The following is a 23,594-nucleotide window of genomic DNA, read 5'->3' as shown; positions in this document are numbered from 1 at the left end:
CAGCCGTGGCGGGCCGGTGCGTGCGCGCGGCGTGGGCCATGGGGCGGCGGGCGCGGGGCCGGCGGCTCCAGCAGCAGCAGCAGCAGCGGCAGAGGGCTGAGGGCGGCGAGGACGGCGGGAAGCGCCGCGATGCGGTAGGAGCCGGGCGGGCTGTGGGGCGGGCGGGGGGCCGGGGCGGCCCGCGAGCCCCGGTCGGACGCCGGCTTTGCGCCCCGACCCCCAGGGCTGGGAAGGCGGCTACCCCGAGATCGTCAAAGAGAACAAGCTGTTCGAGCACTACTACCAGGAGCTCAAGATCGTGCCCGAGGGCGAGTGGGACGAGTTCATGGGCGCGCTGCGGGAGCCGCTGCCCGCCACGCTGAGGATCACCGGTTACAAGAGGTGCGGGGCCGGGGCTGGTGTGGTCCCGGGGGACCCCCGCGAGCTGCGGCCGGGGGAGCAGGTGCTCGCCTAGGAGACGTCATGCGGTGGCTTCTGGCCGCCGGGGAAGGAGTGGCTGGAGAACAGGGGTGGGGGGATGCGGCGCCTGGAAGCTGGGTTTCAGCGCCTCCTCGTGCTTTTCCCAGCCACGCCAAAGAGATTCTCCACTGCCTGAAGAACAAGTATTTCAAGGAGCTGGAGGAGCTGGAGGTGGACGGCCAGAGAGTGGAGGTGCCTCAGCCGCTGAGCTGGTGGGTGCGGCTGCCGCGTGCGCTTCATTCCGGGTAGTTGTGTGACACACGTGGGGCGAAGGCGTGGGGCGGCTCCCTGTGATGGAGTCACTGGCTTCGGTTCCTTTTTTTTTTTTTTTTAGCACATCCGATCTCTTTTTTTGAAGTCAACCATCTCTTCCCTTTCTGGCCCTTGTTTTCTCGCATCAAAACTGCTGTGTGTGTGTGTGTGTGTGCACGCGCGCACGCCTGTGACTATGTGCAGTCTGGCGACCACGATGCCGGCGCACACAGCCTCCGCCAGCCCCTGACACCGGCTTCCTGCTGGTGCAGACCCGGGAGCAGCAGCCATGGCTCACAGGATTGGGGTCCCGCCACTTGTGTGGGAGACCCAGGTTGAGTTTCCACGCTTGCAGCTCTTGGCTCTGGCCCAGCCGCGGCCCTCGTGGGCATTAAGGGAGTAAGCCAGGAATGGAAGCGCTCTCTCCTGCCTTCCTGACAAACAGCATCCTGTTCCAGAGTGGCTTTCCTGTCCTTTGGCCGAGGCCAGCCAGTCACACATTTGCGTTGGACAGCACAGGCCGTGCAGGCTGTCCCGTCTTGCCACTGTCCCCAGAGCCTCCATGGCGGGCCCTGCAGGTTGTCTGAAGTTGAAGGATGAAAATAAGTTAGCCCCTGGCCAGTGACACTTCCACTGACCCTGGACTGACGCAGGGAAGGGTGGCCACTGTGCCCAGGGCACAGCCCACTGGTAAGCTGGCCTGGGGGTCAGGTGCATGAAGGGGCAGCCCAAGGTGAGTGCAGCTGTTTGCTAAAATGAGTTGTTTTGTATTTCAGATAATTAAAGGGACGGATTTAATAAGATTTTCAATCTTCAAGTTGCCTGTTTCTGAGGGCAGACCATTGTGTAGGCTTGCCGCTGCTCTCTGGCCATGTCATTCTTCGTGGCCTTTTGAATGGCTAAACAGTGAAATGAGCATTCGGTCAGAATCAAAGCCGAATCATCCACAGCAGGCATTTCCGGAGCATGCCGAGAAAGGAAGGTTCAGGGAGAGTGTTTCAGTTCCGCTGTCGGCTGCCAGAGGTGGGAAGGGCACGGCTGCTCTGGGCGCTCCGCTGTGGTGCCCAGTGCGCTAGGGGTGTTCCTCAGCCGCCGTGCTGATGGCAGTGAGGGAGCGGGCTCCGTGCACTGCCTCGCGCTCCGGTGCCTGCAGTGGCCACTGCTGGGCTGTCCTGGGTCCACAGTCCGCGTTGGCCACGTGGGTGTCAGATTCAGCCCCTGGAGCCGTCACTGCTGCCTCCCAGAGGGGGCTGGAGTCGGGCACCAGACCTGAAGCTAGAGCCCTGGCATCCTGCCCTGTGGTAGGTGCCGTCTGAGATGAGGTGGGCTCTTGGGAACTAACCTCCAGAGAGCCAGGGGTTGGCGTGCCTTGCCTGCCTGAGGCTCCTGGTGCTTGTGTGTGCTGTCAGGTGCTTTCAGAGGCGGGTGCTTGCTGCTGCTCAGCGTGTTTCTGCTGGAGTTCTGTGTGGTCGGTGCTTCCCACCATGGCCGCGATGCTGGTGTCCAGCAGCATGGTGATGCGGTGTGGACCGTGTCAGGTCTTGCACCTGGGGAAGCGCTTCAGCCCGCGACTCCAGGCACAGGTGGGCTCCCCATTCCCTCCTGCTGCAGCAGCCCACATGCCAGGAAAAGGACTAGTGTGATCATGTCGCTTGGCACGCCTGGGCCAGGCCATCTGGAGCTCTGCACTTCCTCCAGGTCTCCCACATGGCTGCAGGGGCCCAAGGACCTGGGGCAGGAGTGTCAGCAGGACAGTGGCCGGGACTGGTCCTCGAGTAGGTTGGACAGCTTTCTTGGAAGCCTTTGCTCTGTCCTTTCAGACGTCAGCTGTGAGTGAGCGGCCATGGCGGCCCTCTGGTGGGTCTGGTGGGAGCAGAACAGAGCAGGGCCCGCAGGGCGCAGAGAGGGTGTGGCGCGGCAGCGCCTTTGGGAGCTATGCTGAGGATTGGTGTACCTGAGTGATGGCTGACATGGATTTTATGTCCTTGCTCCTGTCGGCTTGTTCAAGGGAGGGCTTGTTGGGCTCCTAACTGAGCGTCCCCTGCGTGTTCATGTGTGTGTCTGGCCCGAGGGTTCCTTCCCTCTTGAAGAGCTGCGTGCACGCTGACAGTGGGGCTTTAATCTCTGCAAAGCCCAGGTGAGGCTCTATGGAAAGTCTCATCAGACAAGTGACACTTAAGAATTCTTCTTTTCTTTTTTACGATTTATTATTTTTGTTGGAAAGGCAGATATACAGAGAAGAGGAGAGACAGAGAGGAAGATCTTCCATCCACCAGTTCACTCTCCAAGTGGCGGCAATGGCTGGAGCTGAGCCGATCTGAAGCCAGGAGCCTCCTCCAGGTCTCCCACATGGGTACAGGGTCCCAAGGTTTTGGGCCATCCTCGTCTGCTTTCCCAGGCCACAAGCAGGGAGCTGGATGGGAAGCGGGGCCGCTGGGATTAGAACTGGCGCCCATATGGGATCCCGGGTGTGCAAGGCGAGGACCTTAACCACTGCGCCATCGTACTGGGCCCCCTTAAGTATACTTCTTAAGGATAACTTTGTTTCACTTAAAGATCTGCAGGTCAGGTTTTTTTGTTTGTTTATTTGTTTGAAGACCATTGATTGGCTCAAAAGGTTGAAGTTCTCAACTGAAGGCATTTTATTTGTCTTAACATATGTAACGTTTGCAGTTTCTTAAACCTTCTCCCATAAGATCACAGCCATAATTATAGGAAAATTGAACTTGGCTGTCACCCACTAGAAACTCCTCTCCTGGACAGAAGACGCTGTTTGCTCTGTTCCGTGCAGGGTGCGTCTCCGTGCTTGAGCGTGAAGATCGAGGCCCGGAGGAGAACTCTAAAAATGGCACACAGTGTCCGGAGGAGGACATTTTGGTAGTTTGATGAGGATCTCGGAGTCGGTTGCAGACAGCTTCAACGTGGCTGGAAATGACATAAAAGGGGCCCTGAGTTGCTCAGCATGGCAGGGGTCGTGGTGGCACAGCGGGCACTGGTGAATGCCGCGGCCAGAGCCCAGTGTGAGGAGCGGCTTCTGCCTTTTCTTCCCATGATGCCTTACTGGCTTTGTGTGTTAGAAATAAGGTGGACGTTGGAAGATGGGGAGAAGATCAAGAGGCCAGGTTCAAGTGGTCAGGGCACCGTTAGGTGGCAGAAAAAAATGTTGGAGTGTGTGTCGTGATCTGACCCCGAACAGTGTCTCAGACTGTTGAGGTCTGCGATGATTTCTCCAAATACGCCAGGTTCACAGTTGTCAGACTTTCTGGTTTCCTGCAGTGCATGCTCTAGAAATACTGCGACCACTGAGCTCTGGCTGGAGTGCTGCTGCCTGGCCTGGCATTGGGTGCACTGAGCGTGGTGGCGGGTATCTGTGGGTGAGCAGGTAGGTGGCGTCCCCGTCAGTGACGACAGCTGTACATGGTGCAGAGTCCCGGAAAGGGTAGGAGATGCTTCAGACTGCAAGTAAGAGTGAAGCGGTTTCACATGAATGTGTCTAGTGGTCTGTTGAATGGTATGTTGTTGAATGGTTGCTTCAGACAAAGTGAAGAGTGCTTTTTCTAAGCAATTCTGATTTAGCACTTACCAGACGCTCCGACCACCTGCAGGTCCTGCAGGTCCTGCACACCTTTGCCGGCTGGCCGCAGGCAGGGCCAGACAGGACCTTGCTTCTTGTTGGGGCATCATGGTTGGTGGGACACCATGTGTCTCTTGGGAGACCTCGAGGCGCCGTTGTGGTTGGCTCTCTGCACAGGACATCACTCAGTGTTGGTATCTGAGAGGGCTGTGACAACACGCGATTAGAACCACGTTAGTGTCTCATTTGGTATTTGATTTGTCAACAGAGCGCTTTAGAACCTGTAATCCATAAATGTTTTACTTTCTTTTCGGTCAGGTATCCTGAAGAACTGGCCTGGCACACAAATTTAAGTCGAAAAATCTTGAGAAAGTCCCCACAGTTGGAAAGGTTCCATCAGTTTCTCGTTAGCGAGACTGAATCTGTAAGTAGCTCTTTTAGACTTGGTTTCTTTTCAGCGTTGACCGCGGTGCTGTGTCGTAGTGCTGGTCTTGGTTGTCACCTGGAGTGACAGGCAGAGGCGTGCACAGTGCAGACGCCTGGGAGTGGGTGTGCCCAGAGCTTTCTGCCTTCGCCAGGCACTCAGTCCCAGCACGGGGGCTGTTTTCCTCTGTGGTGGGTTTGGGTGTCTGGAGACGAGACCAGGGTGGCACCTGCTTCACAGTGTGGCCTTGAGGAGTCTGTTGTCTGGTTCCCACTTCCTCCTGGGGCGGAAAGTGCGTGATTTTTTTAAAGTGAAATACGTTTTATTGGAAGTGAGAGTTGACTTCACTTGGTCGTGAGCAGCGCAGTCTGTGCTTGCGTGCAGTTCTTGGCTGCTTTCCTGGTCTGACTTCCTCCTGTTCTCTGGTCTCTCCTCGCTGAGTGTCCTGGTGGCTCTGTCTCCAGGGGGTGCTGGCCTTTGCTCCTTTCTGTGCTTAGAGAAGCAGCATGCCCCCGTGTCTTCCCTAAAGGCCTACCCCGTGTGGCAGTCTTCGCCTTGCTCCATTCTGTTCTGTACCTGACTCAGTTGCCTCTGCCATGTGGTTCTCTGTCCTCGTAAGTCGCCTCTGTCCCTGGGCCTGTGCCTCCCTGTTGTTTCCTTCCTGAGCAATAGCCTGAAGGAGCAGCCAGGTGCTGCCCTGTGTGCCCGGGCAGGGCTGTGGAGAAGGGGTCTCACTCAGGTTTTAGTCTGCGTGGAAACCCGGATACAGCCCAGTACTCAGCACAGCTGGTGGCGCGCGGGCGAGTCCAGGAAGCTCAGTTTCCAAGGCTGGATTCGAGCACCTGGGAGTGGGGGGAGATGGGAGTTTGGAGTGGGGAAAGGGTGCCATGGGAGGCAGTTCAGGAGTCCGTGTGGTGAGCGCTCCTGTGATGGGTAACAGGTGCTGGGTGATGCAGACGGCCTCTGCTGAGCAGACTGCTAAGGGCTGGCTTTCTGCAGCCGAGGGCCTCCCACTGTCCTGGGCAGTGCTTTAGGTGGTACCTGGGAGGAAACGGGGGCTTAGTCTGTGGCCTCACCCTAGACTGCGCTTGCCTGGTGGTGCACCCAGATTCAGGCATCAGAGGCAGTGTGAGCAGAGACATCGCAGCTCCCTAGGAAAGCCCTGAGGTGCGCAAGTTTGAGCTGTGTGGGGGCTGTCTGGGTGTGTGGGGAGTCGCCATGTGCAACTGGGCTGGTCCTGGCTGCCTCAGAGCTCTGCCCTGACCACGGGAACTGAGGGTGCTGATTTAGTTGTGGACTTGGGTGCTCAAAAACTGCAGGACTAGAAATTAGAATTGTAATTAAAAGGGAAAAGTACCTGGCAGTCTTTGGTGCCCAGTCAGTGTGCCCTCCTCAGAGTGGCGCTCAGCCCTGCACTGTGTGGCCTGTGTGCCAGCGGTGAGTGTGGGGACTGGTCCTCCCAGGTGAGGCCTGGTGTGGTGCGTGGTGGCTGGAGCGACCCCGCTGCGCTCGCAGTCCCAGCTCTCTTCCGGTTGTTTCAGAGTACTGAGCTTGTCTGCCTCGGTGATTCCTGCTGCTTTCTCCGCAGGGCAATATCAGTCGGCAGGAAGCTGTCAGCATGATCCCTCCGCTGCTGCTCAACGTGCAGCCGCATCACAAGGTAGTGTGTGTGACACACCTGCAGCCCGGGGCTCTGCGAAAAGCTTTTGCCCTAATGTAATTATTAGAGTGTGGTCCCCTTTCCCACCATGGATGGAGAAGATGTATTCTAGGGTTCTTTGCTCCTTAGGATTCAGGTTCACATTGTCTTCCCTGTTAAAACGACTCCTTTATGAACTGCAGAGTGTGTCTGTCTGTGACCTTGACTGGCCAGCTGAGGCTGGAGGCCATGACAGGTGTGTCTTTCATGCGCCAGCGCCTCCTGTCCCCACAGCCAGCAGGGTGGGTGCTGTCAGTGGGCAGGTGCAGGCACACCCTCACCTGGTGACCTTTGGGAGGGCGAGTGCTGTCACTGCCGCTATGCGGAAGGAGGGTGGAGTGTCCCTGCAGGTGGCCGTGTCTCTCCACACGCCTTTCACCCTGGGACGAGTCCCTCCTGTCCTGAAGCTGGTGTCCCGTCTGAGGCCGCCTCAGGCGGGATCTCAATAAGTTAGTAAGATGTATTTAGATGTTGAAATAGAAATTAAAGTGCTAGAATGACTTACAGACTTGTTTTAAATTAAATGTAGAATTTTTTTTTTGGAGAAAACATCGAGTACTGTCTGCTTTAACAGATCCTAGATATGTGTGCAGCCCCTGGATCGAAGACCACACAGTTAATTGAGATGCTTCATGCCGACATGAACGTCCCGTTCCCAGGTAGCCATTGGCTTGTTTATGGAAGGGGAGGGTGCTCCTTGGATGGGTGTGCACTGGGGAGGGTCTCTTGCAGGCTCCTTGGATGAGTGTGCACCGGGGGAGGGTGCTCCTTGGATGGGTGTGCACTGGGGAGGGTGTCCTGCAGGCTCCTTGGATGGGTGTGCATGGGGGGAGGGTGCTCCTTGGATGGGTATGTGCACCGGGGGAGGGTGCTCCTTGGATGGGTGTGCACTGGGGAGGGTCTCCTGCAGGCTCCTTGGAGGACTGGTGGAAGTCTGACGCCACCTGTGGTGCTCAAGTCAGCCTTATCCTACCTTCTGCCTTTGAGCAGCTGCTGTGCCGTTTCACAGTGGGCAGGCTTGTTAGCTGTGTTTTCTTAGGCCTAAACACTAGACAAATGCAGTGTCTTTGCTCACAAGCCTTTCTTGATGCTCCTGTTTTTAATTACTTCTTGCAAAAAATTGGCAGTAAGACTGGGTCTGCTGGAGCAGCGTTTCCCTGTTTTTATTGATGTTATGGTTTTGAAGACTGATCTTGATAATCAAAATTGTTGGGTTTGAGAAAGGAGAAGTGAACTTCTGGCCATGGTTTGCAGCCCAGTGGGCCCAGCAGTCTGCCAGGACTAGCGCTGAGTGCGGGGCCTCAGACCTCACAGGGCAGCCTGGCTCCGGGCAGAAGGCCCTGCGCTGGGCAGGGCTTAAACCATTGATTTCCTGTCCCTTTCTGCTCCTCCTGTTTATCATTAGATAGTACTAATCTTGAAAAGTAAATGTTAGGCACTATGATTGGTACAAAGTGAGCATTGATTAATGAATGTAGAAGTTTTGAAGTTTCAGTGTCTGTAAAATGAAGCTGCCCGCGTGGTGTTTTGGACCGTCCTGGTTTGGGGTCTTGCGTCGGGTGGCCGCTGCTGTTTTCATGTTGGGTGTTTGAGAAGGTGACTCTACTTGTGCGGTGTTTGCTCTGAGCCTGCGGTTTTGTGTTCCCAGAGGGATTTGTTATTGCAAACGATGTGGACAACAAGCGCTGCTACCTGCTCGTCCATCAAGCCAAAAGGCTGAGCAGTCCCTGCATCATGGTGGTGAACCATGACGCGTCCAGCATACCCAGGCTGCAGGTGGACGTGGACGGGAGGAAGGAGGTCCTCTTCTACGATCGGATTTTATGCGATGTCCCCTGCAGGTGAGTCCAGGAAGCCCCAGATCCACAGAGGAAGGCAGTGACATGCGGGACAGTCCCCACAAGTATGGAGGAAGAGGCGCTGTGAGGCGGTCCCGTGGGGCATCTGGTGAATAAGGCACAGCTTCAAGAAATGGGAGACTCCCTGGCGTGACTTCAGACTCTCATTCCTGGGAGAGATTTTGTACTTGTAGTATTTTTCTGTTGTCTCAATGAGTGCATGAAAAACTTTGTCAAATAGTGCATGATTGGACTTTTATAAGTTTTATGTTATTTAGTGCAGCAGAAGGAATTTAGGAGTTCGGGCTTTGGAGAGCTGGTTTTACATGCTAAGCTTTAGTTATCTGGAGTTTTTGTGGCCAGCACTCCATGGCATGACTGAGAACAGAATTTCCCCCAAAAGCTGTGTCCGTTCAGTGTCCAGAGCCAGGCAGGGACGATGCTTGCTGGTGCTCTTTCTCGGGAAGGCTGTGGCTCTGGAGCTGTACCAGACACAGTGTTAAATCAGACACCCTGTGCAAGCTAAGTAGATTCACTGCTCTTGGCAGAGTTCTGTTTAAAATGTGCAAGGCTTTTTAGGTATTCGTATACATTTTGTATCATTTTGTTTTTTTCTTTCAGTACAGCAGGTAGCACTGAAGGGGTGAATGTTCAATCACCTGGAAACCCTTTTCAAGTAAAATAGATCGGGAACTAAAGTTTTTCTTTCTAGGCTGCAATTTTCTTACTTTCTATGGAGTCTCCTGGCTTCTGGTATCTGTTCTTTTGATCAGAAATATGATTTCCTTATTACATTCTGCAAAGGAAGCAGCCCTGTGGGTAGTCGAGCAGACTCCTGAGGTCGTGACCCGCTTCCCCCGATAGACCCAGCGTGCAGCCGGGGCGTGTGGTGGGATCTCGGCTGGTGTTTTCACCTCGGTCACATGTGCCGAGACGGTCAAGGGGAGCCTGGCTGGCGGGGATCACCAAGGCAGTGAGGACCCCGAAGAAGTGGGTGGGTAACACTGGGCATAAACAGGAGAGTAACATAGCAAGTCTTCATTCTAAAACGTATATGGGAACAGTTGGCAATAATGAAATTCATCTCTATTACAAGTAGCTTAGAAGCATTTAACTGATTCTCAGAGAAGGGAAATTGGCTTAGTTAAAGATGCAGTGGAAAGCTCTGAAGAGTAGATTTGTCATTGTGTGACTGATGTGAATGGCATTGTGGACGCGCCGAGTTCCCAGTGAGGTCCCGTGTGCCTTGTCTGAGTGTGAGTCCAGGAGCTTCTCTGAGACAGTAGTCGGCGAGTGCCACTCTAGGTGTTCATGGAATTGGCTTTGCAAACCTGCTTTTCCTTTTTGAGGTAAAGACGCAAATATGATTAAGTATAATGTATTATAAAATTTTAAGAAAAGAAATAGGTAACTGATTATTTCTGGTTTGTGAAAATGTAGAGGCTTTTGGTTGGTTTGAAAGGCAGAGTTACGTCTTCTGCTTCCCGCCCCGACGGCGGCAGCGTTGGAGCTGGGCCGGTCTGAAGCCAGCAGCTGCTTTTGCGTCTCTCGAATAGGTGCAGGGGCCCAGGAAGTTGGGTCATTCACTGCTTTTGCAGGCACGTTGTCAGGGAGCTGGTCCAGAGGTGGAGCAGCCAGAGGTACTTGACCCTGCGCCTGTGTGGGGTGCGGGTGCCGCCAGCGGCTTTACCCACGACTGCACCTTGCTGGCGCTTAGAATATTTTCTAAGTGGTGTTTATAATGTCTTGAAGTTTAATTTGAATATGATGTATGTGTTAAACTTTAATGTATTTACATAGGATTTTAAGTTCTTTACTTTCTTTCCAGTGGAGATGGTACTATGAGAAAAAACATTGATGTTTGGAAAAAGTGGACCACACTGAACAGCTTGCAGCTGCATGGGTGAGTGGCCTGTACCTGTATACCCTGGCAGATAGATGGGAAATTGTATAACTGAGCATCCAGGCCAGGCTTTTAGTGGAGACGGTGCCTGGCCTCTTTAAGTACTCAAAAGGCTGGATTCTTCCATCCACCAGTTCACTCTCCAGGGGGCACAGGGGCCGAGGCTGGCCAGTGCCAAGGCCAGGACTTGGAAACTCCCAGGCGTGATGCGGGAGCCTAGGCCTTGGGGTGCTGCGTTAGCAGGGAGCTGGCTCAGAGGTGTACCCGAGGTGAAAATTGCAGGCAGCTGCTTAAGCCACTGTATCACAATGCCAGATTCTGTGTTTGAAACCTTCTGATAGGACCCAGTGCAATGGCTCAGTGGTTAAATCAGCATCTTGCATGTGCCAAGATCCCATTTGGGTGCCAATTCATGTCTCAGCTGCTCCACTTCCCATCCAACTCCCTGCTTGTGGCCTGGGAAAGCAGTAGAGGACGGCCCAGAGCCTTGGGATCCTGCACCCGCATGGGAGACCTGGAAAAAGTTCCTGTCTTCTGGTTTCAGATTGGCTCAGCTCTGATCATTGTGGCTACTTGCGGAGTGAACCAGTGGATCGAAGATCTTTTTCTCTTAAATCTGCTTTTCCAATAAAAACAAATAAATAGAAAAAACAAAACAAAGCAAAACAAAAATGCTTTCAATAGTAGTAGCTGCAAATTATAAGCCTTTCGGGTCCTTTTATAAGAAGTGTCTCCATAAAAATTTCCTGTAATGTTTCAAACGTGTATTATTCCATGAGATGAAACGTAAGCTCAGTGTCTTGGTAATCTTTTTCTTCTCCAGTTTTAGTTCTTTTGTGTTCGTTTGAGCTCTTAGAAATATCATTTGGTTGGCTGTTTTATTTGATTGGGATGACGGTGGCGGGAAGCTCTCAGCACGCTGCTGACGGGCGCTGGTGCGTGCTGTGCCCTCGGCCTCTGTCGAAGCCTCTTACGTGGTTGTCTCAGGCGTGCTTTCACAAAGCGTGGTTTTCCTTTAATGTCGGCCGGGCATTCTCAGGATGACCAGTTACTGCCGAGCCTCAGGGCGCTTGCTCCTCTGTCAGGTGTCTGTTGTTACTCTTTTTGTGAAATAGAGGCCAGGGTTAGGATGAGAATGTGGTAGAAAAGTCACTCTTTCAAAATGGAAGGATGTCTAATAGTAAAATTCATCTAACAAGTCCTGCTGAATTCAGTCGTCAGCTCTGTGACATGTTGGGAATGGTTAATACAAATATGTAAAAATTTGCTCTGGAACCTTTTAGAAGGGTTTTTAAGTTATAAGTGTGGTAAAAGCTTGTCATCACCGCGGCCTGTGTGTGAGCTGGTGTGACGGGGGCGTCCCCTAGTTTACAGCTGCGGATCGTGACACGAGGTGCCGAGCAGCTGGCCGAAGGCGGGAGGATGGTGTATTCCACGTGCTCGCTGAACCCCATTGAGGACGAAGCTGTGATCGCCTCTTTACTGGACAAGAGTGAAGGTAAGTGGATGGAGCGAGTTGCCCAGTGCTGTGTCCTGTGCTGGTGCATGGCCTGTGGACATCCCCCCTACCTGGACAGTCTAGTTAAAAACATGCCTATGTTATGAATTTATCTTTTTGTCAGTTACTTAAAAGTTTGTGGTTTGAAAGCACAGGGAGTTTGGCTCAGCTGTGTTGCCCTAGGTGTGAAAGCTGGGAGATCACGCTGGTTCAGGAGTCTCCACGTGCAAGGATGTGTGGAATAGAGTTGGCTGCCTCTTGCACCTGGTCTCCGTGTTGGCTGCGCAGTGCCGGATCGGCCGGCAGCACACATCTTCACTTTGCAGACTGGACTGTCTGTCAAGCATCGCTCCCTCCTCTGCCCCTGGCACCAGTGTCCCCTCTGTCCTTTGGTGCTCTGGGCTGGTGCACTAGGCCCTTGGCATCGTCTGGTCTGCCGGAGCTCAGTGTGGCTGAGAGCGGTGTCTGCATGTGGTCCTTGCTGTCCCACCGCCTTCTAGTTGAGTTGGTGCTTCTCGTGTGTTACTATCCAAAGATTGTCCCTACTCGAGGTAGACCTGGGTGACTAAGCAGGCACAGAATCTCCCTCGGTGAGTATCTCCCGTTCTACAGCAGAGCAAGCAGGAGCAGTGTGCCGGTGCAGTGGGGAAGAGCTGCAGGATAAGGGACAGGAGATATGTGGTGTGATGAGAGACCCGGCTCCCGTCTGAGCCTCCAGCTGGATGTCGGCTGGTCTGTTCCTTCTTCGTGTATTAGGCTTTTAACTACTGGTTGTGTGAATGACGAATGTTTACACTTCTGGCGAGTGTGTAGGGTGCAGCTGGCTGTGTCTCTTTAGGAGTGTGTTTGTGTAGTGGGTAGTGCCTTTTGAGAACCCAGTGTCCTCTGCCCTCTGTCCCCACTCCTATCTAACTTGTGCATCGTGGGCTGCAGCAGCTGAGCAGGGTGCATGCCCAGAATGGAACCTGGATCCTGTAGAGGGGTACTACTTGTTGTACGTCACAGCTGCTGGAACAAAGCAGAGAGGGAAGGCTACTCCTCAGTCCAAGGAGTTGCCCAAGAATTGGGGTGGAAGGTTCTGGTAGGGGGCTTTGCTTCCTTTTAGGAGCTTACGAAAGTCACTGCAGGACCAGTGGGTTTTGTGTTTGAGAACCTGGTTAATTAGGAAGATCTGGATTCTTTGGTCAGACCAGCTGTGCTGATTCTGGCCACATTGTCTTCCGCTCTTTTTCTGCACTGGGGAGTTGGTGCACACACATCGTGCGCACTGTGTCCATGCTTGCCCAGCTGCGTTGGCGATGTGTGAGTCAGCTGCCTGTGGGTGACTTCAGAGCGTGTTAAGGTGCCTCCTTGCTCCTGTCCAAGGCCCACAGGTACACCCCAGTCTGCAGTGAGCATGCCTGCCCTGGTCTTGCCATGTTTGCTGGGGAGCGGGGGGGGGGGGAGGGAGTTGTGCCCAAGAGAGTCCTGGAGCAGGGACGTGCAGGAAATTTGAGCTGGCAGGAGGTCACTGCCAAGGCCTGCTGTGTTGGTCCCTGGGGCCTCTGAGCGGTGTGGAGTGAGAAGGCCAGTCTCTATCTTGTTGCTCAGTTCCTCAGCGTTGAGTTGTAAGGAAGGATTGCAGAAGCAGGAGCAGAAGCCAGTGAGGTGCCACGTGTGCTTGCCTGTCTCGTGACCTTGGGAATTCTTTGGCTTTGTTTTATGGTTGTGCAACTTTTTGTTGTTAGTTTTTTATGACTTTTTCAGAGTTTTGTTGGACTTTCTCCTGTGAGGCTATTATTTTATTCATTAACTAGTGGTTGATTTGCAAGGTTTCCTGTCGTAGTTCTGCCTTACAGCTTCTTGCAGTGTCGCTTGTTGCAGACGCGCAGGCGGGGACGCGTTCGCCTGACTGTTGTCCCGTTTCTGAATTGAGGCTGCAGTCTCCTGGGCGGCTTAGGAAGTGGGTTGGAGAGGCAGCTTCTGGGCAGTGGGGAAGAGGCCACTTGGATCATCCCCCAGGGAGGACCTGGGTTCACGACGGGCTGTGCACCCAGTCCCAGCCTGCGGCTCATAGCAACGGAGGTGGCAAACGCGCCTGGACCCCTGCCACCTCCAAGGGAAGCTGAGATTGGATTTTGGTTCCCAGCGTGGCTTGACTCAGCCCAGGCTGAGTATTTCGAGAATGAATCAACAGGGGAAAGATCTCCACCTCTTTTTTCTCTCTCAAATAAAAAATAATAGCAGTAAAACAAACCTACTAGAGCTTAAAATTTCCAGTTTCCATGTCCTTTTAAATTTGTTTTGGAGATATAGGAATCTCCTGCCTGTAGTTCACTCCCCAAGTGCCTGCACTGACCAGAGCCGGGCCTGGCCAAAGCCAGCAGGATCCTGGAACTCGTTCCAGGCCTGCCAGTGGGCCGGTAGTGCTAGCTCATCACCGTGTGGCCTTGGTGGCCAGGTGGCAGCTTTACTGGTCAGTCGTTTATACAGTGTGCAGTTCTTTGTAAGTCTGCTCAGGTTCAAGCCCCTCCCCACAGTCCAGGGCTAGGGCATTTTCATCACCCCAGGCTGGTCCCTGTCCCCAAGGAGCCACGCGGGCACTAACCACTTCCTGCCAGTGGGTGTGCTGCCCCAGGCAGGGTGGTGGTGCCGCACAGAGTGTGAGCGTCGCGGAACGTGAGCGTCACGGAGCGTGAGCGTCACGGAACGTGTGCGTCACGGAGCGTGAGCGTCACGGAACGTGTGCGTCACGGAGCGTGAGCGTCGCGGAACGTGAGCGTCACGGAACGTGTGCGTCACGGAGCGTGAGCGTCGCGGAACGTGTGCGTCACGGAGCGTGAGCGTCGCGGAATGTGTGCGTCACGGAACGTGAGCGTCACAGAGTGTGAGCGTCACGGAACGTGAGCGTCACGGAACGTGAGCCGCGATTCTTGCTGCTCCCTTTTGTCTCCGTCGCGCAGGCGCTCTGGAGCTGGCGGATGTGTCTGCGGAGTTGCCGGGGCTGAAGTGGATGCCTGGAGTCACGCGGTGGAAGGTGAGCTTGCGCGGGAGGAGCAGGGCAGGGTGGGGAGTCTAGAGCCAGAAAGGTTGCATTCGTGTTTCAGTAACGTGACATCTAGTTTAGACTCAGTTTCAAATTTATGTTTAGTCGCAGGTGATATGATTTAAGCATGTTTTTTCTTGACAGTGGTAAACTCCATGTAATTGCTTGTTTATTCTCATCTCCATACATGTGGCTCTGCTTTTTTTTTAATGGGCTGAGATTCAAGCTTTATTTCCAGTAGGAAAGGATTCTCTTAGCACGTGTGTTCCGTAATGAAGACGGAAGCCTGTGATGGCTGTCTTGGTAGTTAAAGGGCGCCTCTTCACCTTGTTTCCAGCCGACTCGTTTGAACATGATGCATAGAGAGTTTTGTTTTTATGTTTGCAAACAAGACAGTCTTCCTGTCTTTGGAGATGCCAGGAGTCACATGGCTGCGTGAGGGCGTGGTGGCCAGGTGGCCGAGCAGGTGGCCAGGAGGCCGAGCAGGTGGCCAGGAGGGTGCGTCCCGTCCACAGGTCATGACGAGAGACGGCCAGTGGTTTGCAGATTGGGATGAAGTTCCCCACAGCAGACATACCCAGATCCGACCTACCATGTTCCCACCCAAGGACCCGGAAAAGCTGCAGGCCATGCACTTGGAGCGGTGGTAAGCCTGCGGGCTGTGTGGGGGCTCGGTCGGGTGGGACCCTCCGCTCAGTTCTCGCGGTGGGTGCCAGTGCCACAGCCTCAGCGTGTGAAGTTCTGGGCAAGCAGGTTGTTTGCTGTGTGTGCAGTTGTCAGCGTTGAATGTGTCACTAGGAAACTGGTTGGACCCCTAGGGCTTTCTCGCTGGGAGACCTGGCGACCTTCCGGGGTGGCCCACGGCCATTCGCTGTGAAGAACGGCTGGGGGTTCCTGCTAAGACAAGGTTTCCTTCACGTCAGCTCTAGTGCTTGCCTTAATGCTGAAAGAACATGTTTTGGATTGGTTAAAAAGTGAGATTATGTATCTTTCAGCCTTAGAATATTACCACACCATCAGAACACTGGAGGGTTCTTCGTGGCGGTATTAGTGAAAAAGTCCTCAATGCCGTGGAATAAGCGGCAGCCAAAGGTAAGGACTGACCTTCTGGTCTTTGAAGTGGCCTGGAGTTCAGTGGAGCGTGGGGCTCTTCTCAGGGAACACGTGGGCGGGAGAGAACTGAGCCTGAGCATGAGTGAGTTTTCCCAAAGGAGTAGTGGTCATTTGTCACGGGGGATGCAGAGGAGGGTACGGCTTCCTGCAGTGTCAGTCGGCGGACTGGATGAGAAGGTCCTGGTACCACAGCCTGTGGGCACCACAGTTGAGCCGCTCTCAGGCTCCAGGCCCTGCTGCAGCGCTGGCCACGCGGAGTGACAGAGCACCCGGGCTGGCTGCTCCTGCCACCTCCAGGAGGCCGGTCTCACCTGGCATCCTTAGCTGGGGTTGTGCTGGCGTCGCTGACCCACGTCCACAGGAGAATGTGTCCTGGAGGCGCTTGTTTGTTTAAAGGTTCACACTCAACTACTGGGACTCTGAAGCCTTTGGAGAGATGGGGGAAGGTGGGCCTTGGGTGCTGAGCAGGTCTGGGGGCATGGCTGGCCTGGGCTGTGGAGGGCCCTGCACTGTGGACACGGTTAGAGGGCAGTTCCCATGGCTGGTGGTGTGGCTTGCTTTGCCAGTAACTGCCGCTGGCACCTTGCGTGGGTGCTGTGTGAGCCTGGCTGCTCCACTTAAGCAAGCTCCTGGCTAATGCGCCAGGAAGGCAACAGGAGATGGTGCAAGGACTTGAGCCCCTGCCACCTTATTGGACACCCAGATGGAATTTCTGACTCACGGCTGTGGCCTGGCACAGCTCCAGCCATTACGGCCATTTGGGACGTAAACCAGCAAATGGAAGTGCTGGCACACACCTGTTCTCTCTCTCTCCCTCCCTCCCTTCTTTCTCTCCCTCTCTCTCTGTTTGTATAACTGCCTTTCAAATAAATTTTAAAAAGTGAAGAACAAAGCAGAAGCTGCGCCCGCCCCCATGTGTTGACTTGTCTGTGGTCCGGCACCCCCTATTCAATGGCAGGAAGAGGGTCTGCAGCGAGCACGGGAATTGAAGTTTTCTGGCAGCCGTGTTTGAAAATGTGCCTTTTCTTTGAGGATGTTTGCAGTGTTGTTTCCTTGTGACCAGGGGAGGAAGTGGCTCATGTTCTTGCTGGTGGCAGCAGGCTTTGGTCTGCTGTGAGCTCGTGCAGCAGTTCTGTGGGGTCAGGGCCCTCGGGCTGCTGGCTGCTGGCTGCTGGCTGCTGGCTGCTGGCTGCGCTGTGTAGGACCAGCACTGGGCCCGTGGCCGGTCTCTGCCGTGCTCTCCCGCTGTGTCATTGCTCCCTTGAAAGCTGGCGCTGGCCTCCCTTTGTGGTTCCCCCGTCCACGCCTTCTTCAGATGATTGGTGATTGGGTTGTGTGCCCTGCAAGATGCACTGGCCCCAGGGACTCATGGGAGTAAGGGAGCATGCGCTTGAAGACCCTGCCCGTGAGTTCTGAGCACGATAGGGTTAAGCTGATGTGTTTCTGGACTCCGTCACCTTTCTCTCCTATATGACCCTTCAGAAAAGCAGGCCTGAGGACCCTGTGGGGACTTGGTAGTTTAAATCTTTGTGTCTGAAGTACCTGGTCTCCCTGGCAGGTGCAGGGTAGGTCTGCAGAGACCAGAGACGCCGCGCAGCCCAGTGCTGCAGAGCCCCCGGGAGAGGGGCCTGGAGACCTCTGTGGACCGGAAGGCCAGCTGGCCTCTGCAGCCGAAGATGTGGAAACTGTCCAGGCAGCTGAGAATTTGGAGAGCAATGGAAATAAGAAAGATGGCGTGTGTGGGTAGGAACAGGCCTGCGCCTGACAACCCTGTGTCATCGCAGCCCCCTTAGGCTCCCGGGGCCCCAAGCCCTTCCTCTCCTGCTCAGATGTCGGCCTGTGTGCGCGCAGGGGGAGGGGAGTCGAGGGGTGGGCACGGGCCGAGTTCGGGGCTGCCCCATCGCTGCTGTGAACAGGGTGGGTGCAGGCTAGGGAGGGGGAGGTGCTTCGGCAGCGAGCACTGCTGTGCCCTCCAGCCCACTCGTGTTTCCTCCCAGGCCTCCTCCGTCAAAGAGAATGAAGTTTGGATTTAAAGAAGACCCCTTTGTGTTTATTCCAGAAGATGACCCTTTATTCCCCCCTATTGAGTAAGGAGTGGCGCGGTGGCTTCGGTTCTTGGTTGGGATGGGTGACTGGCAGCTGGCTGCTCGTGTGGGACCACACTTCTCACTCAGCTCTGAGTAGCCTCGTTACTTCTCAGTTCAAAGTGAGAGAAGGCCAGAGATGGACGGTGGGGTGAAAGGACTGAACTGTGGTGATCCCCGGGGGTTATTTACCTGAGCGTTGCGGTCCATGGCCAAGGCTTCCTGGGAACTGATGAATGGTCGTTCTTGGGGGGCCGGGGACCCTGATGAGCAACATTGGCAGAACAGGAAAAGGGCTTGGGACCAGCTGGCTGTCTCAGTGGTTCTGACTTGTTGACCGTTCACCGGCAATCAGGTGCGCTGTCTTCTGAGACCTGCTTCTCGGCCCACGCCGGGAAGCCTCGGCAGTACCTCTCCATTGGGAGGCTGGCAGCTGAGCGCAGTTAGGGAAGCAGCTGCCCTGTGGCTGCACTCATTGGGTTGGAGTTGGAGGTGAGGCAGACAAGCTGGCCTGCCCTCCCCGCGTGCTGTGGGGCAGGAGTGAGTTGGGGAGGGGAGGAGAGTAAGGCGTTCAGTTTATGAATCTCCCCGAACCTGTGCACATGGCACCATTTGCTTACAGAAAATTCTATGCTCTGGATCCTTCATTCCCAAAAAAGAATTTGTTGACTCGGACTATGGAAGGGAAGAAGCGGCAGCTGTACATGGTCTCCAAGGAGCTGCGCAACGTGCTGCTCAACAACAGTGAGAGGATGAAGGTGGGCGCCTGGGCCCGGCGGCTCCTGCTGTCTGCTGTCCTCAGAGCGTCGGCTGAGGGCCCTGCCCCAGGTGTCACAGCAGTTGGCCAGCTCGGGCTGAGCGGTGCCTGCTCTGAACCTGCAGGGCCCGGTGACTGTCCTAGCTGGTCAGCCTTCCCAGCGCACTGCCCATTGCCTGCTTGGTCAGTGCGGCGGCTCATTAGGGGTGCTCTGCGGGCTGCCTGGCCAGAGGTGGTGGTTGGTGCAATGCTGCTGTTGTCCACTTCTGTGGGTGTCTGCCGGGCCCGGGACCACAGGACGTAGAGCAGCTCCTTGACCTTGGTGGCCAGGGCACTTGCTCTGTCATCAGTTTCTGCTGTGGTGGTTGCATTTTTCTGGTCATAGCCTCCTAAGGCGCTTACAGGATCAGCCAGGTGGCTGCTGTGGCCACTTCGCCTCTCCTTCCCTCCACGTGGCTGCTCTGTGCGCGGCCTCCTGCAGCTGGAGGGCTGCCTCGGAACCTGCTTGTGCGTGCTGCATCCATGCTTTTTACCTGCAGGTCATTAACACGGGAATCAAGGTCTGGTGCCGAAACAACAGCGGTGAAGACTTTGACTGCGCCTTCCGGTTGGCACAGGAGGTAATTTTGGGAAGGGGCCTGAGAAGTCCTGGCCAGGAATCCAGGTGGCACTTTCTGCCGTCAGCAGAGTTCAGCGAGGGCTAGCCACTCTCAAGTTGTCGGTTCTCCGAGGGCACGGGTGGGCTACGGTGAGGGCGCAGCAGCTGCAGTCACAGTGCTGGGACTTGAGAATGACATGGCGGGGACGTCTTTATTCCCACAGGGAATATATACACTGTATCCGTTCATCAATTCAAGGATTATCACTGTAACAATGGAAGACGTGAAGATTCTGCTGACTCAGGAAAATCCCTTTCTGAGGAAACTCAGTAGTGAGACCTACAGCCAAGCCAAGGACCTCGGTGAGCCGCGTGGCCTGTGGGGAGTGGTGCCTCGGGCCCTTCTCAGGCAGATTCCTGGTGGCGCGTGCGATGGCTGGCCCCGTGTAGGTCCCCCTTCCTCACGTGGGGCCATGGTCAATCTCGAATTTTTTTTAAAGATTTATTTTTTACTTTTATTGGAAAGTCAGATATACAGAGACAGAGAGGAAGATCTTCTGTCCTCTGGTTTGTTCCCCAAGTGGCTGTAACAGCTGGAGCTCAGCCAGTCCAAAGTTAGGAGCCAGGAGCTTCTTCCGGGCCTCCCATGTGGGTGCAGGATCCCAAGGCTTTGGGCCGTCCTCCACTGCTTCCCTAGACCACAAGCAGGGAGCTGGATGGGAAGAGGGGACGCCAGGATCAGAAACGGCGCCCATATGGGATCCTGGCACATGCAAGGCTAGGAATTTAGCTGCTGGGCTACCTCACCAGGCCCTAACCTTGAATTTTGAGTGTTAGCCAGTAGTGACTCTTCTCTGAGTTGGAGTGGCTTGCCTGTCCCTCGACGGAGCCTCGTCTGCATCGGGGTGTGCCTGCCCGTGTTCCGAGGCCTTTTCTTCTTCCGGGGCCTCAAACACCAGCATAAGTTGTTTGTTTCATTTGCCCAAAATGACGCAGCACTGCGCGCGTGAACTTGTTGGGCAGACGGGCACCTCCTGCGGAGCTTGACCCACTTGCTGTTTGTCTTGCAGCCAAAGGAAGCATCGTGCTCAAGTACGAGCCAGACCCCACGTGAGTACTGCCTTGCCGTCCGGGAGCCCCCTGGGCATCTGCTGCCGAGTCGGGTCCGAGCCCGAGAGCTGGAGGGCGGGCTGGCAGCCACGAGGCCCGGGTGTGCAGTGCCTGCTTTCATGTGCTAGAACGTAGTGGGTTCCCAAATTTGCAAGGGAAATGGGACAGGTGGGCGAGGCTGTGTTCTGGTGTTGGCTTGCAGTGTGTGCTGCCCCTGCTGGGCACAGGGTTCTGCCCTAGGGCAGGGGAGGACCTTGCAGGTCCTGCCGTTGGCATCACCTACCATGCGGTTGGTGGTTTGCCCAGAGCCCACCCAGGGGTGACACGGTCAGAGCCTCACCCATGGCAGGTGAAATACGATCGGTCCCATTTCCAGAAAGGTGGGTCTTGAGAGGGTTTGATGGCTGCTCCGTGGAGCGTGGCATTGCGGGAGCTGGGTAAGAAGATTACGAGAAAGACACACCTGGCGAGGGCACGTGAGCCGGGGCGGGTGCGGCAGAGCATTCTGGGGGTCTGCCGGGGCGTGGCGAGGGGTCAGGTGGGTGAGGAAGGGGCGGGAGCACTCGGTGGCGCCTCTGGGGTTTTGAACGGGGCAGTTGTCAGCTGAAGTGGGCACAGGGAGAGTGAAGCATCAGTGAGGCAGGCGGGCGGCCTCTGGGAGAGCTGGGCGCTCGGGCGAGGCAGCTGGGGTGTGACTCCTGGGTGTCCTGAATTGGAGTGGACATGCTGCAGGCCTTGGCCGCCTGGCCCTCGGGCGGGGGGAGCCCTGTGAGTATCCTGAGCCTGGGGAGCCTTCTGGGCACGGCAGAGAGGGGGCCGAGTCCGTGGAGACTACCCCGAGTGCAGTCACTCGGCCTTGGTGGCTCCGCTGCCGCTCGGGGGCGGGGCCTTGTCTGTGAAGGGCTGGGGGCCACAGGAGGGGCTGCTGCGGGGCACTGAGGGTGGCTCAGCCCGCAGCATCCTCCCGCTGGACTGGGAGTTGTGTGGGCTCACTTGGCCGTCCTGTCTGCTTAGATAGCCGGGCACTGAGTGCTCACCCGAGCCTGTTTGCATTCCTAGGAAGCCAGACACCCTTCAGTGCCCCATTGTGCTTTGCGGATGGCGGGGAAAGACTTCCATTCGAACTTTCGTGCCCAAGAACGAGCGGCTTCATTATCTCAGGATGATGGGGCTGGAGGTGTTGGCAGAGAAGAAGAAGGAAGGGGTCTGTGGAACTAACGGGGCTGCAGCTGGCACTGGGCAGCCGGAGGAGGAGGGCAGCGTGGAGCCCCAGCAGCCGGAGGAAGAGGGCAGCGGGGAGGCCCAGCAGCAGGAGGAGGAGGAGGAGGAGGAAGAGGGCAGTGGGAAGCCGAGGACAGAAGAGGCTGATGGCCCAGGGGGCCCCGAGCTGCTTCGGTGAGGGGGCCGTGGGCAGACGCCCACGCACGTGACCTGCTCTCACCTTGACCTTGGGCCTGTTTCTGACCCGGGAGGACACAGTCTTACAGACTGCACCTGCTGTGGCGATGGCCTGTGTCATCGCACTCACTCCTGCGCGTTCTGCAGGAGGAACGTGGCTGGCGCAGTGTCGGACCCCTGCTACGCCTGCGCCGGCCTTTGGCCCAGTGTCTTCTAACTTATTATTTATAGAGAGAATCTATAACTCCTGACGGGTCTTTGGGCAGGCGCTGCGTGAGCTCTGCCGTGTGTCAGCGGAGCAGGGGTCCCACCCCCTGACGACTGCCTTCTCGGCCAGGGCTGGGCTGCAGGTGGAGCCGCGGAGACAGGGGACTCTGGGCTCTGTTTGAAACTGGGGTCTGGGGATCTAGGGATGTTTCAATAAACATTATTACTGCTTCTATGTACATGCATGCGTGTCTCTTGATTTTGATCTTAGTAGGAAAAGGAACGGGTTTAGTTTGGGTCAAATGGGAGCGTTAGGCCTGGCCTCTTAGTGGTAAAGCCGGGCACCTGCAGGCTGCTGTCGGCGAGAGAGCAGCGGCCTCTGGGCCTGCCTGGCTCCCGAGGCCCTGCTGAGGCCCACCTGGCCCACAGAGGCAGCAGCACTCGGGACAGTGCGCGCAGTCAGTCACCTGGCCGCAGCGGCCTCCTGTCTTGAAGCTCTTTGAGGAACACCCTGCCTTCCTGGTGTTGCTTTGAAGTGAACCCAGTCTCCTGGTGTTCCATCAGTGAACATTGCCATAACGACTCTTCTTGTTTTTGCACGGCAGCAGCCCGGAGCAGTAGCAGTTCATCCTGCCGAGTAGGTTCAGCTTTGCCTGCTCCCCGTTGACTGGTTCTCCATCCATCCCTGCAGGTGGCTGTGTTGTGGTTGATGGAGCATTCTTGCATCCAGCCAGAACCCCTCCCAGCAAAGCCATCCCACTAGAACCAGAGCCCCACCTGGGCTGCCTCCCCACCCTGCGACCAAACAGCACCCTGCTTCTCTGGGTAGCGGGGCTGACCTTCAGTCCGCCTTGAATACCTTGATGGTCTCATCACCGAGGGGGTGGAGTGCCAGGCTCCCCCGGAGAAGTGGCCTAGTCTGGGTGTGTGCGTGTTTGCAGGGAGGAGAGGTTGGCCTTGGATAATCAGCTGAGGTGCATAGGGAGGTGGCCGGCCAGTTTCCGCTGCCTTCCCTGTGGCCAGCGCACCTGGGGAGCAGGGCTCCTGCAGAGGCTGCGCCTTTCCTAACAGGACCCCCCTGGCGGCCCTGTGCGGTACTGCACCTCCCCCAGGGCAGGCGCCTGCAAAGGAGAGATTGGCCTATCGAGACTGCCTCATCCGACAGGCCCCAGGGACACTGGACATGTGGCGGGGTGCATGGCTTGGAATTGAGGTGTGTGGCAGACAAGTGATCCTTGCTGACACAGAAGCCTGAGTCCTGCTTGATCCTGCTGCCAGCCCAGAGATCAGAACAGGTGCTACATGACGCAGGCTGTGAGTTAAGAAGTTTGTGGGGACCTTTGGTTTGGGTTTGTTTAGCTTTTGTTGTATTAAAACACACACCATAGGCCCTTCGTGGTTGCCTAAAGGCTAAAGTCCTTGCAAGTGCAGGGATCCCATATGGGCGCAGGGGTCTCATATGGGAAGCGCTGCTCCGCTTCCCATCCAGCTCCCTGCTTGTGGCCTGGGAAAGCAGTAGAGGACGGCCCAAAGCCTTGGGACCCTGCACCCACATGGGAGACCCGGAAGAAACTCCTGGGTCGTGGCTTTGGATCGGTTCAGCTCTGGCTGTTAAGGCTGCGTGGGGAGTGAATCAGCAGATGGAAGATTTTTCT

At 55.7% G+C, this 23,594-nt stretch overlaps 1 protein-coding gene across 3 annotated transcripts; it reads left to right on the top strand.

The window, feature by feature from the left end:
- Window positions 1-38: 38 nt before the first annotated feature.
- On the top strand, window positions 39-22,171 carry NSUN2 (NOP2/Sun RNA methyltransferase 2). Of its 3 annotated transcripts, XM_040977386.1 has the most exons (20): window positions 39-134; window positions 224-381; window positions 567-671; window positions 4,604-4,709; window positions 6,298-6,369; window positions 6,983-7,067; window positions 8,057-8,249; window positions 10,075-10,149; window positions 11,517-11,647; window positions 14,590-14,663; window positions 15,188-15,318; window positions 15,668-15,764; window positions 17,344-17,528; window positions 17,783-17,872; window positions 18,492-18,627; window positions 19,166-19,246; window positions 19,449-19,587; window positions 20,295-20,334; window positions 21,394-21,634; window positions 21,683-22,171. In XM_040977386.1, the coding sequence occupies exons 1-20, from the start codon at window positions 39-41 to the stop codon at window positions 21,731-21,733; spliced, it is 2,286 nt and encodes a 761-aa protein (XP_040833320.1). In that variant the 3' UTR covers window positions 21,734-22,171. The 3 variants fall into 3 exon arrangements, with proteins under 3 accessions (XP_040833320.1, XP_040833319.1, XP_040833321.1); XM_040977385.1 differs by having other exon boundaries at window positions 21,394-22,171; XM_040977387.1 differs by lacking the exon at window positions 567-671 and having other exon boundaries at window positions 21,394-22,171.
- The last annotated feature ends 1,423 nt before the right edge of the window (window positions 22,172-23,594 follow it).

Source organism: Ochotona curzoniae, unplaced genomic scaffold (assembly GCF_017591425.1).
Source record: "Ochotona curzoniae isolate NIBS_2020 unplaced genomic scaffold, NIBS_Ocur_1.0 contig_2754, whole genome shotgun sequence".
NCBI lineage: Eukaryota > Metazoa > Chordata > Mammalia > Lagomorpha > Ochotonidae > Ochotona > Ochotona curzoniae.
This window is presented reverse-complemented; position numbering and strand designations above follow the sequence as displayed.